This window comes from Sycon ciliatum, chromosome 5, assembly GCF_964019385.1.
Source record: "Sycon ciliatum chromosome 5, ocSycCili1.1, whole genome shotgun sequence".
NCBI classification, from domain to species: domain Eukaryota; kingdom Metazoa; phylum Porifera; class Calcarea; order Leucosolenida; family Sycettidae; genus Sycon; species Sycon ciliatum.
This window is the reverse complement of record NC_088647.1, coordinates 12,073,274-12,087,340: the sequence shown is the minus strand read 5'-3', so window position 1 is coordinate 12,087,340 and position 14,067 is coordinate 12,073,274. Positions and strand designations below refer to the sequence as shown.

Sequence of the window (14,067 nt, the reverse complement as noted above, 5' to 3'; positions counted from 1 at the left end):
ATGCAAAGAATTATGCAAAGAATCCTGTGAGTCTGTGACTTCTTTATGTGCATAGACTAGACGTAGTACAGTCTACCGTAGGTACCGGGTGCATGCACGATCGATCTAGTTGATTGTACTCGTACATGACTGTGTCGTTGGGAGGGCTTCAAACAACTCACTTCTTCTTGTTCCAACATTTTCGTCGAAATTTATTTCACGGTGAATGAAGGATGTTTTACAATAATTGTAGTCTGGCTTAGATTCACTTGCTTGGTTTGTTGACGGACGTGTAGCTGGCTTGCCATTGTCGGCGAGTCCAATTATTTAGAGGATGGCAGTCGAAGCTGATGCATTTGTTGGCTTATTACAGCAACTTTTATCCGAGAACAACGATGCCAGGAACGCTGCAGAAAAATCTTACCAAAGTTTGTCTATGAGCGTGCGTGTTCCTGCTCTTCTGAATGCAGTTGGAAGCCCCGCATTGGCCGCTGATGAAGGAACTGTCATCAGGACACTGGCTGCAGTTCTTCTCAGAAGAGTTTTTGTTAACGAGTACTCCAGCTTTGAGAAAGAAGCGAGTGTAGAATTATTTACTCAAGCGAAGAGTATACTTCTTCAGTTGATCGAACGTGAAACACAGCCTCTTGTCAGGCGAAGAATATGTGATGCTGTGGCTGAATTTGCACGGTGTCAGCAAGATGACAGTGGCAATAATCTGTGGCCTGAGGTGCTCAGTTCCCTATTTCAATTCGGTAGGTCAGAGCGTGGCGAGCTCAGGGAAGCAGCTCTTCACATCATTGCTTCGACGCCGACAGTATTTGGAGAGCAGCGTAATCACTATATGTCAGTTATCAAGAGCTTACTTGTAGAATGTATGAGCGATCCACATACCCCTGTGTCTTATGCAGCATGCAAGGCCACAGCTGCTTTTCTGGGTTCGCTGCGTAACGATGCTGGCCGAAATGGATTTGTGGACATGATCCCTGGCATGGTGCAAGTAACAGCGAAAAGTGTCAGTGATGACTCAGTCGATGATAGCCTTCTGCAGTCGTTCTTAGATTTCTGTCAACGGCAACCAAAGATGCTGCGCGGATGTCTTGAGCAAATTGTTATTCTCAGCTTGAAAATTGCTGGCACAGCAGACCTGGAAGACAAAGTGCGGCAATTAGGACTGGAGATTGTCGTTACGCTCGCTGAAGAAGCTCCGGCCATGATTCGTAAGCGGGCTGGAAATTACCTGCAGAACATTGTTCAACAAATACTCTCTTTCATGGTAGATGTTGAAGATGATGACAATTGGGCCGACCAGGATACACCAGATCAAGGAGATGAGACCACCAACTCTGTATATGGCGAAGCAGCATTGGACCGCTTGGCAATGTCCTTAGGTGGCAAATGTATCCTGCCATTGGTTATGGTTGCGCTGGGACCAATGCTTGCCAGTCCAAAGTGGGAGCACAGATACGGTGCACTGCTGGCTGTTTCGGCAATGGCGGAGGGTTGTCACAAGCAGATGCTTCCCCATTTGCAAGAGATCTTAACCCGCGCGCTGCCGTTTCTTCAAGACAGTCATCCTCGTGTTCGCTTCAGTGCTTGCAATGCTATTGGCCAGATGGGCATTGACCTTGCCCAGGATATTCAACGCAAGTACCATTCCACTATCATCCCAGCCATCCTCATGGTCATTGAGTCACCACAAACAGCGCGAGTCCAGGAACATGCCTTCTCTGCCCTGATCAATTTCGTGTCGTACCTTCCGCAGAATCTCCTCATCCCATACCTCAGTCCGATATGCATTAAAGTAGAGGAGTTGTTTGGACGGGCACTGGATGATCTGGTTGCGCGTGGTCGTACTATGGTTCTACAGGCCATCATTCTGCTTATCACCACGCTTGCTGATGTAGCGGACAAGCACTTTGAGCCCCATTACGACCGCTTCATGCCACGTCTCAAGTTCTTGCTTGAGAACGCAGTTTCCGATGAGCTGAGAACCCTGCGAGGTAAAGCAATTGAGTGCATTACGACTATTGGTGCGGCTGCACCAGAGAAGCTCCGACCCGACGTTGAGCCGATCATGGTCCTGTTAGTGCGTATACTGAAGGAAAGCAACAGTGGAGAGATGGATCCCAGTGACCCCCAAATCTCCTACATGATTTCAGCTTGGCCGAGAATGGCAAGCATTCTGCAGCACGATTTTGTCCCATACCTTGGACTGGTTCTGCCGATGACGATAGCAGCAGCGGAGCTGCAGCCGGAAGTCGTTATTGTGGAGAGTGAAGAGGCCAAGGCTCAATTCGATGAGAAAGATGGCTGGCAGTTCATGACTCTGACTGATCAACAGCGATTTGGATTGAAGACGGCTGGTCTGCAAGAGAAAGCAACAGCTGTCGACACCATCACGTCTTTTGTACGGGAGCTGGGTGTTGGTTTTGCTGACCACGCTCCTCAAATTGCCAATGTAATGTGCCCACTGCTGAAGTTCTACTTTGACGAGAGTGTGCGCCAATCAGCTGCTGAGTGTCTGCCGCTACTGTTGAGCAGCGTAAAGCCTCATGGCGATGAAGCAATGCAGTCAATCTGGATCATCTTTCGAGAAGAGCTGTTCAGTGCATGTGCACATGAGCCTGATCGCCAAGTTCTCTCCGCCATGCTATGCTCGCTCAGCGACTGCGTAGATGTTCTGGGCTCAGTGGGATTCAATACCGAGGTTGTCTCAGTGCTTATGGGGATCATCCTTGCTCGTGTAACTGAGCATTTCAGCCGGCATGAGGAGCGCCTTGCGCAGAAGCAAGAGGAAGATCACGATGAGGACGCCGACGAAGATTTGGAAATGGAGAGGGAGTCTGATGAGCAAGTTCTGGGCAAAATTACGGATGTGCTGCATGCGCTTTTTGCTGTCCACCGTGCCAGCTTGCTGCCGTTCTTCGACTCTCTTGTGCCTTTCTTCACACGGATGCTAGAACAAGGTCGCACTTATGAAGAGCACCAGTGGGCGTTGTGTGTATTTGACGACGTCATTGAATTTGGTGGTCGTGAGTCGGTTCGCTACCAGCAATTCTTCCTGGAGCCAATGATCGCATTCATTCTGGACGCATCGAGTGAGGTACGTCAAGCAGCCGCTTACGGCGTCGGCATCATGGCTCTCCATGGTGGTGAGGCATACTACAAGGCTTGTGTCTCTGCTTTACCACGCCTAGCCGAAGCCTGTAGTATGGAAGTGGATCCAAGTGACTATATGTCATGCTGCGCCAATGAGAATTGCATCTCAGCCGTCGCCAAGATTTGCCGCACTCTACCAGAAGGTGTACTCAACCTTGGCGACATTCTACCACATTGGTTATCATGGCTGCCTATCATCAACGAAGAAGAGGAAGCACCATTTGTGTACGAGTACCTCTGCGAGCTTATTATGCAGAATAATGTGTACATCCTGGGGGAGGAGCATGTTAATCTACCGCGTATCGTCCGTGTCTTTGCCAGAGCCCTGGGCAGTGAGGTACTGGCCGATGCACCGGCAATTGTGGAGCAGATGATCACGATCTTGAAGCAGGTACGCAGTTCGCCTGATACTTGGCAAGCTATCCTTGGTTTGTTGCCAGAAGATGAGAGAGCTGTTGTGGAAAAGCTGTGCACAGCATAAGTTGCAGTTTGCCTGCATCTGGATGCTTTTCTTTACCATTTTAGGTCACCTCCCTGGTGACAGGGCTGTGCAATTGCAGCCTTGTTGATGTGTTTATTTATCATAATAGCAATGACTTTTGGCAGCATTGAGAGACCCGAACAGATGCCTGCATGAAACATACTGGACTTGGTCCTCGGCATGAAATATTAGTACTACAGCTTTGCTGTTCTAGTCTAGAGCATGAAATTTTCCCTTTCCCTTCTTTCTACTCACACCATCCTTTCACTCTCATTTCCTGAAGGAAGAAGAAGCTGTGCTATCTGCGCAGTCCGTCCCTATTGAGATTCATTCATCTTTAGTTTAGATTTTATTCTTGCTTTCAACTATCTGCAGCCCGTTTGGCGACGCAGGCATATTGATGCAGCTTTGCTGATAGTTGACTTTTTGATTGGCTCGATCTAGTCCTACAACTTTTCTACTGCTATAGTTTTCTGTGCTGTGGCCACGGTAATGTGTTGCTTTCACTTGAGGCGTGCATTAGTATCATCGGGTCTCCTGTGTTCTAACACCTGTTCTGCCTTTTCTTTTTTTATCTTATTCTTGGCTCGATGTAACTATGCTATCTGTTCTTTTGCTCTTGCCTCTACTGATGAATCTAGAACAAAGTCTTGTACATACTTGCATTACTTCTGATGGTACAGCTCTTTGTCTTATCTTTTGTTTTTAACAGTCTTGTGCTTCAACCTATAGGCTATACTGCCACTGTATGTAGATTTTTTTTGTACAAAGCTAACACTCTGCGGGTCTGTCTCGTTTGCCAATCTCTATCACAGTTTTTCTTGCATAGTTATATTGGCCTGCATTATGCCAAGGCAGTACGAGTTGCACCGCAGCAGATGTTGCATGAACATCTGCATCTCCACCTATCCTTGTGCATACCAGTTGTTTTCCGTAATGATGTTTGGATCTCCCAATTACGGGGGACTACATTGTAAGCGTAGTTCTGTGGACTTGTTGACAGTACAGTGGTCCCTCTATAATCTGGCGCAATTTGTGCCACGGAAAATCTGCTGGATTAGGGAGGGTGCTGGATTAACAAATCGGATCTACTGCTGCAATGTCACTTATGTGCATGAAGAGGATATTTTGGCTACTGAAAATTGTGCTGGATTAGAGAGAGACGACTGTACAATGTACTCTTCGTGAATCTCTGCATGCATTCCATGTGATAAAAGTCTGTTGTTGATGGAAAATTTGTTTTGTTACTGAATGCCTGGTAACTTGGTAAGGGTGCTGAATCATCCCCAAAACCTCGATCTTCATACACCATGTACTGTATACTATTACTTGTAATACATAATGTGTATAGATTTACTGTATCAGCCAGTACTCTACAATCAAGGACGAGAATGGTAGAGACTACAAGCACATGCAGTATCCAGCATTGTCACTTTTGTGTGTCATGGAAAACACGATGTGTAACAGAAAATGCCTGGATGATGGGGTGAATAGCCAAAGTGAGAGGCTGAGGTCAGGGAGTCAGTTGTAGCCAGGTACTAGTACAACTCCTATCTAAGATAAACTAGGAACACTCACGCACACGGCACATGCACTGGAAGCTAGCGGGATAGTCTTGCTGAGAGCACAGAAAAATAGACATACTCTTGAGAGACTTGATAGCACGTGTTCACTTGACATCTCATAGAAATGATTCAAAAATCGCGCGACACATCGTCATTAATTTAAAGATATCTGCTGACACATACCCATACACACTTGAGCACACAACGAGAAAAACACAGCACTGCTGATAAAGTCTCGAGATGCAACTGTGCATAAGGAGGGCCAGCCAAAGTACAACAAAATCCAGACAGGAGGTGAGCAGCCGATGGAAGGCATGCAACAGAGGAAGAGACACCTTGAGAGACATCAATGGTAAGGATACGAAAAGAGCGTCACCTTTGATGTATACACACGGTAAAGATAGAGAGAGAAAGTAGTCTGTACATAGTTTAGTTTGGCTTCTACCTTAGTACTACTATTCTCTGCTGTGCAACCTAGGGAGTAAAGCCGAAACGCAAAGTAAAGATGACTAGCAGCGTAAAGCACAGGGCAGAAGTACCACGTGCACTGTTATTGCCACACAATACACTGTACAAGGTGGCACATGGCATTGCACAAAACACCGCAGTGACATGGCAAAGGTACAAGAACACAGAGACAGCACAAGGGACATTTTCTTCACCTCTAAGTCTAACGCACCTCCATGCAGTATGGAAACGAGCACCTCAGTCAAACTGTCCCTGCATGCTCTCAGGGCATGAAGCCAAGCTTTTTATTCTTTCTGCAGAGCAGTAGAGACTCAACAGTCCGGTGATGCTAGTTCAGCATAGCAGTCAAACAGCAGTACACCGACAGTACAGGCATTTACTGCTGTGCACACTGCACTCTGGGACCACCACCAGCTCCTTCATCGTCACTGTCACCATCCTGATATGCTTCGCCACGTCGACCTCTACCGTCCGTATGCTGGCTCGGGTCGTACTCCATCAAGTCCACTTCCTCTGCATCCTCACTCACCTCAACTGCTGCTGGCCGAGCGGGAAGCAGTTGCTCCAGTTTCTGTAGCAAGCACAACATTGGCAAACCAAAACACGGCAGTCGTTTTATATACAGAAGTGAGACAATGAGCAAAAGCATAGAAGCCACAGTGTGCGACACCTATGCACCACCAGCATTGATGATGTGAAATTCACAAGCATGTCCACCGTTTCTTTGAAAAGCAGCAATGTACGGCAGAATTTACATGGGTGCTATAGTAAAATGACACTGTACTGCACAGGCAGAAAATGTCGTCAAACTGCAAAGAAAGGGAATCCGTCCAGTTGTAAATTTCGTCCATGGATCATAAGAGTGCATTTAAAAGCTGGACAAATCGGATTCTTGGTTCAGTGCTGTTCGTTCTGCAAGTAGCTTCAAGCAGTTGAAAGTTCTAGAAGCAGTCTACAGTCGCATCCGTGATCCAAATCTTTGTAAACAAAAAGAAAATGTCACCGACTCACCGCACTTACACTCTTCCAGTAAATTCGCACTCACACACACTTGCACATGCATGTACATTGTCACACTGCACTTGCTGAATTTCCTATCATTTCTCACCTGTACAGTGTTTTATTACCTGTGCAAATTATTCCTGAGTTTGTGCTATTTTTCTTACTATTCTTGTATCCTCATTGTTTGACTCCAAGTGTATAAATCCTATTGTAGTTTCATCATTCTCTTTAGTCACGAATTCCATTGATAATTGTGACAAGAAAACGTTCTGGAATACCTTATTCGTCCCCATGGTTTGTGATATGAGTGTGCATTTAGTTATATTCATTGCATTATTAACAGATTATTGTCTCCACGTCGCCTTTTTAAATCGACATTAGTCCGGCATTTAATTTAGTCCAAAAGCTCCGTGGACGAAAAAGACGAAATTAAATTCCAGATGAATATTTCTGCTTGTACAGTAGATAAGGCGAGAGGCGCAGCAAAGGCGAGTAGTCACTATGATGTTAGACTACATGTACCTGCCACCTAGGCTATGGCATTTAATTTGTGCTGGAGGGATGCTTATTCTCTCTGTTTCCCCCTCAGAACATACCCTCCCTTGCGTGCAAAAAAACCCCAATGTCAAAAGATGAAGACTATGAAGACTGCATGAGAATACATGGTGGTACAGCATGCACGGAGGCAGCAGCAAAAGCAGCAGGACAGGCCACCAAGCCATCACTGAGAGTCAAGATCATTCTAGTATAAGCAACACAAGGAAGACAGGAGTATCTTGTATGGGGTTCGGTTCAGTCAATTAACTGTTGACGAGCCTCGGTATTGACAATCTCAATATCGCCGAACTCTGGGTCCGCTGCCACCAGGTTGGAGGAGGGATGCTGCTCAACCTGCACGGCGTGCGTTTGAAGCAGGACACAATTTCACAACATCTACAAGCCAATTTTCGTGAGACTAGCAGTACTGATACGAACGCTAACGAGGACAGTCAGATTGACTGTTCGCGTCCATTTTGAACACAGACATCCAGACAGCAGCATGTTGCATTCAACTTACTTTCAGGTGGTCCTCGGATGCAAATCCATTCTTTGGAAACTCAACTTCGAACTTAATGATAAGATTACCCTTCTCAAAGGGACTTCGGTAGTGGGGCATTCCTTCATTGGGAACAACCTGAGTTGAGCCTGGCAAAACAAGACAATAACAACACAGACACACACAAAGGTAATCACCTCAAACTACTAGTAGACATGACGGCAGAGACGAGGCAGGAACATATTATAATTATACAGATGACCTAGGACTTGATACTAAGGATAAGAGATTTGTCTGCATATGCAATCATCCCCCGACACACAGCGTGCGCGCACACTCACGCACACGTACACGTACAAGCGGGTACGCGGAAGTCAAGCTGTAAGCCAAAGAGCTCAAAAGGATGCAAAGCTGAAAGACATCAAAGGCACTCTTGATCTGTACAGACAGCTGAACAAGAGTATACAGTGGAAACGACTACAATGTAGGGTACGGCTACAGCTTACCAGGCTCAATGACATAGCCAGGCGGTGATTTCACCAGCAACTGTCTACCATCCAGATGATCTATAGTAAACTGTGCAGAGCATAGAGCTTCTGTCAGGGTGATCTTCTTCTCCATGATCAAGACATCACCTTGACGCTGGAACACAGAGTGCTCCTTCAGCTGAAGCACGAGATGAACATCACCAGGTTCCATGTCAGGGTGCTGGTCTCCTTCTCCAGCGAAGGTGATTCGCTGACCATCACGCATACCCTTGTCGACATGAACCTCCAAAGTCTTGCTCTCGTTAACAACACGCTTGCCCACGCAGGTCTTGCAACGGTCTTTCTCACGAATGATTTCACCTACAATGGCAGCAGTGCGGGCACACATTATAGCACAACACAATACCAAGTATAACATGACATGCGATGACCGAGAGTGAGAGAGTGAGTGAGTGTGTGTGTGTGTGAGAGTGAGAGAGTGAGAGAGAGAGAGAGAGAGAGAGAGAGAGCAAGGCACCATTTACGGAATAATTGAACAGGTTTCACTTGCCAACACTGCAGCACATGTAAGAGATACAGATAATGATACAACTGGACATGTATTCTCACCGAAGGCTAGGCAGTAAGCATGCAGCATGTGGATGGATTATATTTATACATCTTCAGTAGGACAGGCAAGTTTCACTGAACGAACAGTAGTAAAATTACCTTCTCCACGGCAATCTGAGCACATGCTTTGCGATTGTGAAACCATACCGGGTCCAATTTGTCTGAGCACTACCTTGATACCACGACCATTACATGACTTGCAAGGCTGAACAGCTCCTTCTTTCCCACCTTTCCTGAAGCCATGAAAGAACAAAATACACCAGAACAAAACATAACACAAATGTCAGTAACTGCTGGTACCCGTGATCAGGGCTAAGGAGTCGCCTGGAATAGCAGCTGTGACTATTCATAAGTCCGTAGAGCGCTGTACGATGTGAACACTCATTTGTCACAGATGTTACAATAGACCAAGATCATCGCTGATCATGAAGGACGTCAACGCAATGGCCGATTTGCTTAATTGAGACTGGCAACTTAGAGACAAATGCGGGAATCTGTGCATGTTTAGGGCATACATAGTGTCCTACTAAAACATTCCCTGGAAAATATTTCGCGTGGCGATACCAGCGGAATTGAATTACTTTCTCAACATGCAGTTAAAAAAACAATTTTCAGGATCCCTGTCCGGCAGTCCAGACACTGGCAAGCACCAATGCTTGAATCTGCACCATGACAACTAGGGCTCTCCCGCCACCGTTGTCCAGCAAACACATGACGAGAAAATCGAGGTACATGTACTCATGTTGTTGACTAAGCTCAAGAAGGAATCAGAGATCAAAAGGTCTTATGCTGTGTGCTCCGGACGAGAAGTATGAACTGGGAGAAACGAGGAAAACATGCTTGACACTGACACTAAAGCTATACATTCTAGAAACAACGGTTGTCATGTTAATGGCCATGCAATTGTGAACACAGCTGAACCCTTTGAGGACCGAGGACGAGTTAACTCGTCCAAAAAAAGGTACGCTGTATTCCCGAGGACGAGTATACTCGTCCTGAGAGTGCATACGTCTGTACAGTGCATACACACCAGTGTTCAAATTATCGTAACTCTGGTGTCCTTTCTCAGATCATCGCAAATGAAAGCTCGTTGGAAAGCTGAGAGAATAAGCTTGACGAAGAGCGAAACACAAATACGTTTGCACTTTTTGACAAATTGTGTGTGCAGTGATCTGCATCTATCAGTATCTCTCAAACGGGGACTTCCTCTATGTTGCGCGGCGCATGCGAAGTAGAGCCCAAAGGATTCGCTGGAACTTCATGAATCTGGAGAACTTTGAATCATTGTTCTGCGTTGAGTAAAACTTCAGAACCAAAGATATTTGTCGAGGTGGGTAAAGTATCTCACTCCGGCGCAATGGGGCAGCCCTCAAATGGCATGAAGGCGATTCTGTTGCCCATGCTGGACATCTAGCTGCATGATTTGGAGAGAGGAGATCTGTAGCCTGCTGATGAGCCAAAGATGGAGAACTTCTGCCACTGGTGAGTGAAATTATAAAATTTTGCAGTTGCGTATTCTGGCGGAGGCACGCGTCAGCGTGTGCCCTGGCGGGAATACGTGGAATCAGCAGTGGCCCTGAAAGGGTTAACAGCGCCACTGACATTCAATTTCTGACGCCATTTCCTCCAAATGTTGATCACAAATGAACACACATGCACAGCACTATATGGACACTCCCAACGGATGTTCTAAGTAAGTAATCCTCGGACTGGTGAAACAGTGGTGGAATGTGAAATCTGACCCCAAAGCACATAATTATAGCACACTGGGACACATGTATGCAAACACATGGCAACTGCGTGACTACGAAATGTATCTCCACTTTTTTCAAACCTCAGCATGGACACACATGCATACTGAGGGTGAGCAAATCCAGGCTCACACTGAGCTGCAGGAAACCGGGTCAGGTGTTAGAATTGCCATTACTGCAAGTAGCGTCCAGACACAAAATACAAAAAAATGTGAGACGCCGAAGGACATACCCCTTGCATTTAGCGCAGATCACGTCCTTCGATAAGTGTAGTTTAGTCTCACGTCCATTGTAGAGATCCTCAAGGGAAACGCTAAACACAAAAAGAAGCAAATACAAGGGAACGGGAAGCCATTCTATAACATGACCAAATGAATTTGGCGCTAGATGGACTCTTGGCTGCCAACCTACCAAAAAAGGATGTATACTAAGAGAACTGCTAGCAAATTAGATCATAGACAGAACATTGCACATAGCACACAAGCATGGGTTTCAAGGACAGACACGTCTGGAGAAAACGAATGCTGTCTGCTGAATGATCTGCCACAGGAAAAGCCCATGTTCCTACGTCAGTGTGGCACACATATTAGCATGAGGTTCAGAAGAGTTCACAAGAACACAATCACTGAGCTGGTCACCTGATATGGACTGAATCTAGACGACAGTCAAATCCACGAGAACGGCTCGATTTCTGCTGTGGAATGTTCTGCTATTGCCATTTAGATAGCATCAGAAAAATTGAAAAGTGTCACAACCATAGTGCAAGTCATATGTACACTTACGCCAAAGGATGGGCAATATCTTCGCCCTTCCTGCGCCGTCTTGCGCCACCGCCGCCGCCACCACCCATACCTCCACCCATGCCACCAAATGGGAATCCACCCATTCCGCCCATGCCTCCCATGCCACCTGCAGTCCATAATTAAGAAACGCACCGGCACATATACATTGTACAGTCAAACTGAACTCGTCCCACCACCTCTGCAATGGAGCCATGTTGGATACCGGTAACTGAAATGGTGAAAACAACCAAGTACATGACTTGTACTGTATTGGGAAATAAAGGGCATGCAATGACTCAAGTTACTCAACTGACTATTTAAGGATGGATATTGTATAGGTCACTCGTCTCTCACAACATCAGGGACAAGGTAGGATGCATTGGCTTACCAAACAAACCACCACCGCCAAATATTCTGGAGAAGATATCTTCATCAAATCCTGAATCATACACATGCACATAGAATGATGGAAACAAGGGATATCAAAAATTCTGCCAGAAAAACCTTTAACTGGGCACAAATTTATGATCAAAATTTGGAATTTGTGACCCACCGGTCACTACTGACCACTTTTCCACGCAGTCTCGCGTACAAGGTACCCGTAAACCGTAATACACAATTACCTGCAGAAAGCAGTAAGCGTCCATTCTCCCTGCCCCAAAAGGAACCCTTTTTACCTGTAACTAGTGGCGTACAAGGGCATCTGAATTCCCGGTTGCGGGAAGTCGAAACTGAGCACACCATGTTTTGCCAGGATATGCTGGATGCAGGGCCTTGTCCTTTAAAGTTCAGAAATATGCGTGACACAATTTACGTCGTAGCTACACTGAATATCAATAGTGTAACTCGTCAGGTATTGGGATCGTTCTTCATATCGATAAATCTCAAAGCAAGAAAAGATGAGATCGACCATTCATTCAACTGACAATGGAAAGTAATCTCCCCTTGCTACGCATCTTACGATGGCAACGGTATGCCAATCCTATTTCCGTCTTCGACTGAGTAGAGTAGATTCAATGTGGGGCAACGCTGAGCTTGCATCACTTGTAATCACAAAACCATTTTAGTTATTGTACACAGACAAACTATATCCAAGGCATGACACTACACATGTCCTTGACCCCATGTGAATGCATTCATAATCATTATGCAACATTTTGAAATACACATCACCATTGTGCATACACAAATTAAAACCCTACAGCTAAAAACCATCAGGTTCCAACGACCACATGTCTGTGCATCGTGCGGTGGCCTTCAGCTACGGTTAGACGGTAGTTATAAAGCCTACATTGAGCAGCACATTTGGAAGCTGTACATTGAGCATGAATGCATGCTGTGGTTACATGTGGCGATCAGTCAAAGTTCTACTTCTGCAATAATCTTGATCCCTTTCGTGTCCTGAGTAAATCAGCACTTGAAGCCCGACTGCTGTGCAATCCAGCATAGTTCACACATCCACCATGCAACTCGTGGCACAGTTCTCGACTGACTGATCGGATTTCACTGCCTAGCACTGTAGTTGTCCCTGGCCTGATGTGCGTACGAGTACTCCTGGTTCAATGAACAACAATCTGTACAATCATTTTACCAAAGAGGCAGGAAACAAAGGACAATGACCATTACCTCCACCACCGCCACCTTCTCGAAGTCCTTTCTCGCCATACGCATCATAGATCTGACGCTTCTCCTTATCTGTCAGTACTTCATACGCGAAGCTGATTTCCTTGAACTACAAGCACAATGGTGAAAGAGAAAACTCATGAGCTGATACTGAAACTTTGGGAAATTTCTCCACACAGGAACTTACTTTGTCTCCTGCTTCAGGGTTCTTGTCTGGATGATATTTCATCGCAAGTTTGTGATACGCCTGGACCAGACGAATTACAGCGTTGAGTAAAATCGGACCAATGACCTAGCCCAAACTGAGCAGAACTTACTTTCTTCAACTGACTGTCCGTAGCGTCGGGAGATACTCCCAAAATGTCATAAAGACGGGTATCCTTCCCACCCGAATCCATTGTAGAACTGTTAAGGAGCTATCTACACAAGATCGTCGATCGAGGATGCAGACTAGGCAGAGAACCGGTGGTTTCTGTTCCAACAAAAATTGTTGAGTCGAAGGAGAGGACAATCTTCTTCCAGCAATATTCTGAATTGAAAATCGCTTTTTTGGGTGATTCACATATGCTAGCTAGCTAGCTAGCTCATACCCGCGCGGCTTGCCCACGTACAGGATGCATGTCTGCCGCCATTTTGATGTCCATGGAAACACCGGGGCATAGGGGAAGTACCGGTAATCCAACGCATGGCACCTCACGCCACACGAAACTGCAGTTCAAATCAAAATCTGTTCAAAAAAATAGTGCCTGAGATTATGAGTGATCTTGTTGTAGTACTTTGTAGTAATGACCATTTTGGAATGCCAAAAGCTTTAGGGGATAATTGCAGTGGCAATAATGTAGAAGGAAGATTCTTAGAAGTATCCTGCGTGTTCTTCGGGTGCTGAACGGAATGGAGTCAGAGTGGCAGGCAGACGAACATGGAAATTGGTACATGCAACGTGGTCAGTGGGTTGCTCGAGTTGATCCTGCATCCCAAGCTGTGTATTACCAGGACACTCGTACTCAGAAGACTCAGTGGGATGCCCCGTATGAATGGTCATGTGCTCAGCCAGTAGCTGGAAAGGTCGTGGTGGCACCCAAGAAATTGCCTGCAAGATGTTTGGACTTTAGTCATCGCCA

At 46.0% G+C, this 14,067-nt stretch overlaps 3 protein-coding genes across 4 annotated transcripts in view; 2 read left to right on the top strand and 1 right to left on the bottom strand.

Moving 5' to 3' along the window:
- The first annotated feature begins 134 nt into the window (after window positions 1-134).
- LOC135817616 (importin-5-like) lies at window positions 135-4,604 on the top strand. Its single transcript, XM_065330838.1, has one exon. The coding sequence runs from the start codon at window positions 314-316 to the stop codon at window positions 3,620-3,622; it is 3,309 nt and encodes a 1,102-aa protein (XP_065186910.1). The 5' UTR covers window positions 135-313; the 3' UTR covers window positions 3,623-4,604.
- A 664-nt stretch (window positions 4,605-5,268) lies between these two features.
- Window positions 5,269-13,493, bottom strand: LOC135817614 (dnaJ homolog subfamily A member 2-like). Of its 2 annotated transcripts, none has more exons than XM_065330835.1 (10): window positions 13,264-13,493; window positions 13,134-13,193; window positions 12,950-13,055; window positions 11,710-11,762; window positions 11,324-11,439; window positions 10,774-10,854; window positions 8,890-9,023; window positions 8,200-8,541; window positions 7,715-7,842; window positions 5,269-6,226 (listed from the first exon to the last, which is right to left on the bottom strand). In XM_065330835.1, the coding sequence occupies exons 1-10, from the start codon at window positions 13,342-13,344 to the stop codon at window positions 6,032-6,034; spliced, it is 1,296 nt and encodes a 431-aa protein (XP_065186907.1). In that variant the 5' UTR covers window positions 13,345-13,493; the 3' UTR covers window positions 5,269-6,031. The 2 variants fall into 2 exon arrangements, with proteins under 2 accessions (XP_065186907.1, XP_065186906.1); XM_065330834.1 differs by having other exon boundaries at window positions 11,324-11,450; window positions 11,712-11,762; window positions 13,264-13,492.
- Window positions 13,494-13,686: 193 nt separating this feature from the next.
- Window positions 13,687-14,067, top strand: part of LOC135817613 (uncharacterized) — a 10,009-nt gene continuing 9,628 nt past the window's right edge. The window contains exon 1 of the mRNA XM_065330833.1: window positions 13,687-14,067. This exon is cut by the window's right edge and continues 122 nt beyond it. Coding sequence (XP_065186905.1) covers window positions 13,838-14,067 — 230 coding nt within the window. The 5' untranslated portion in view covers window positions 13,687-13,837.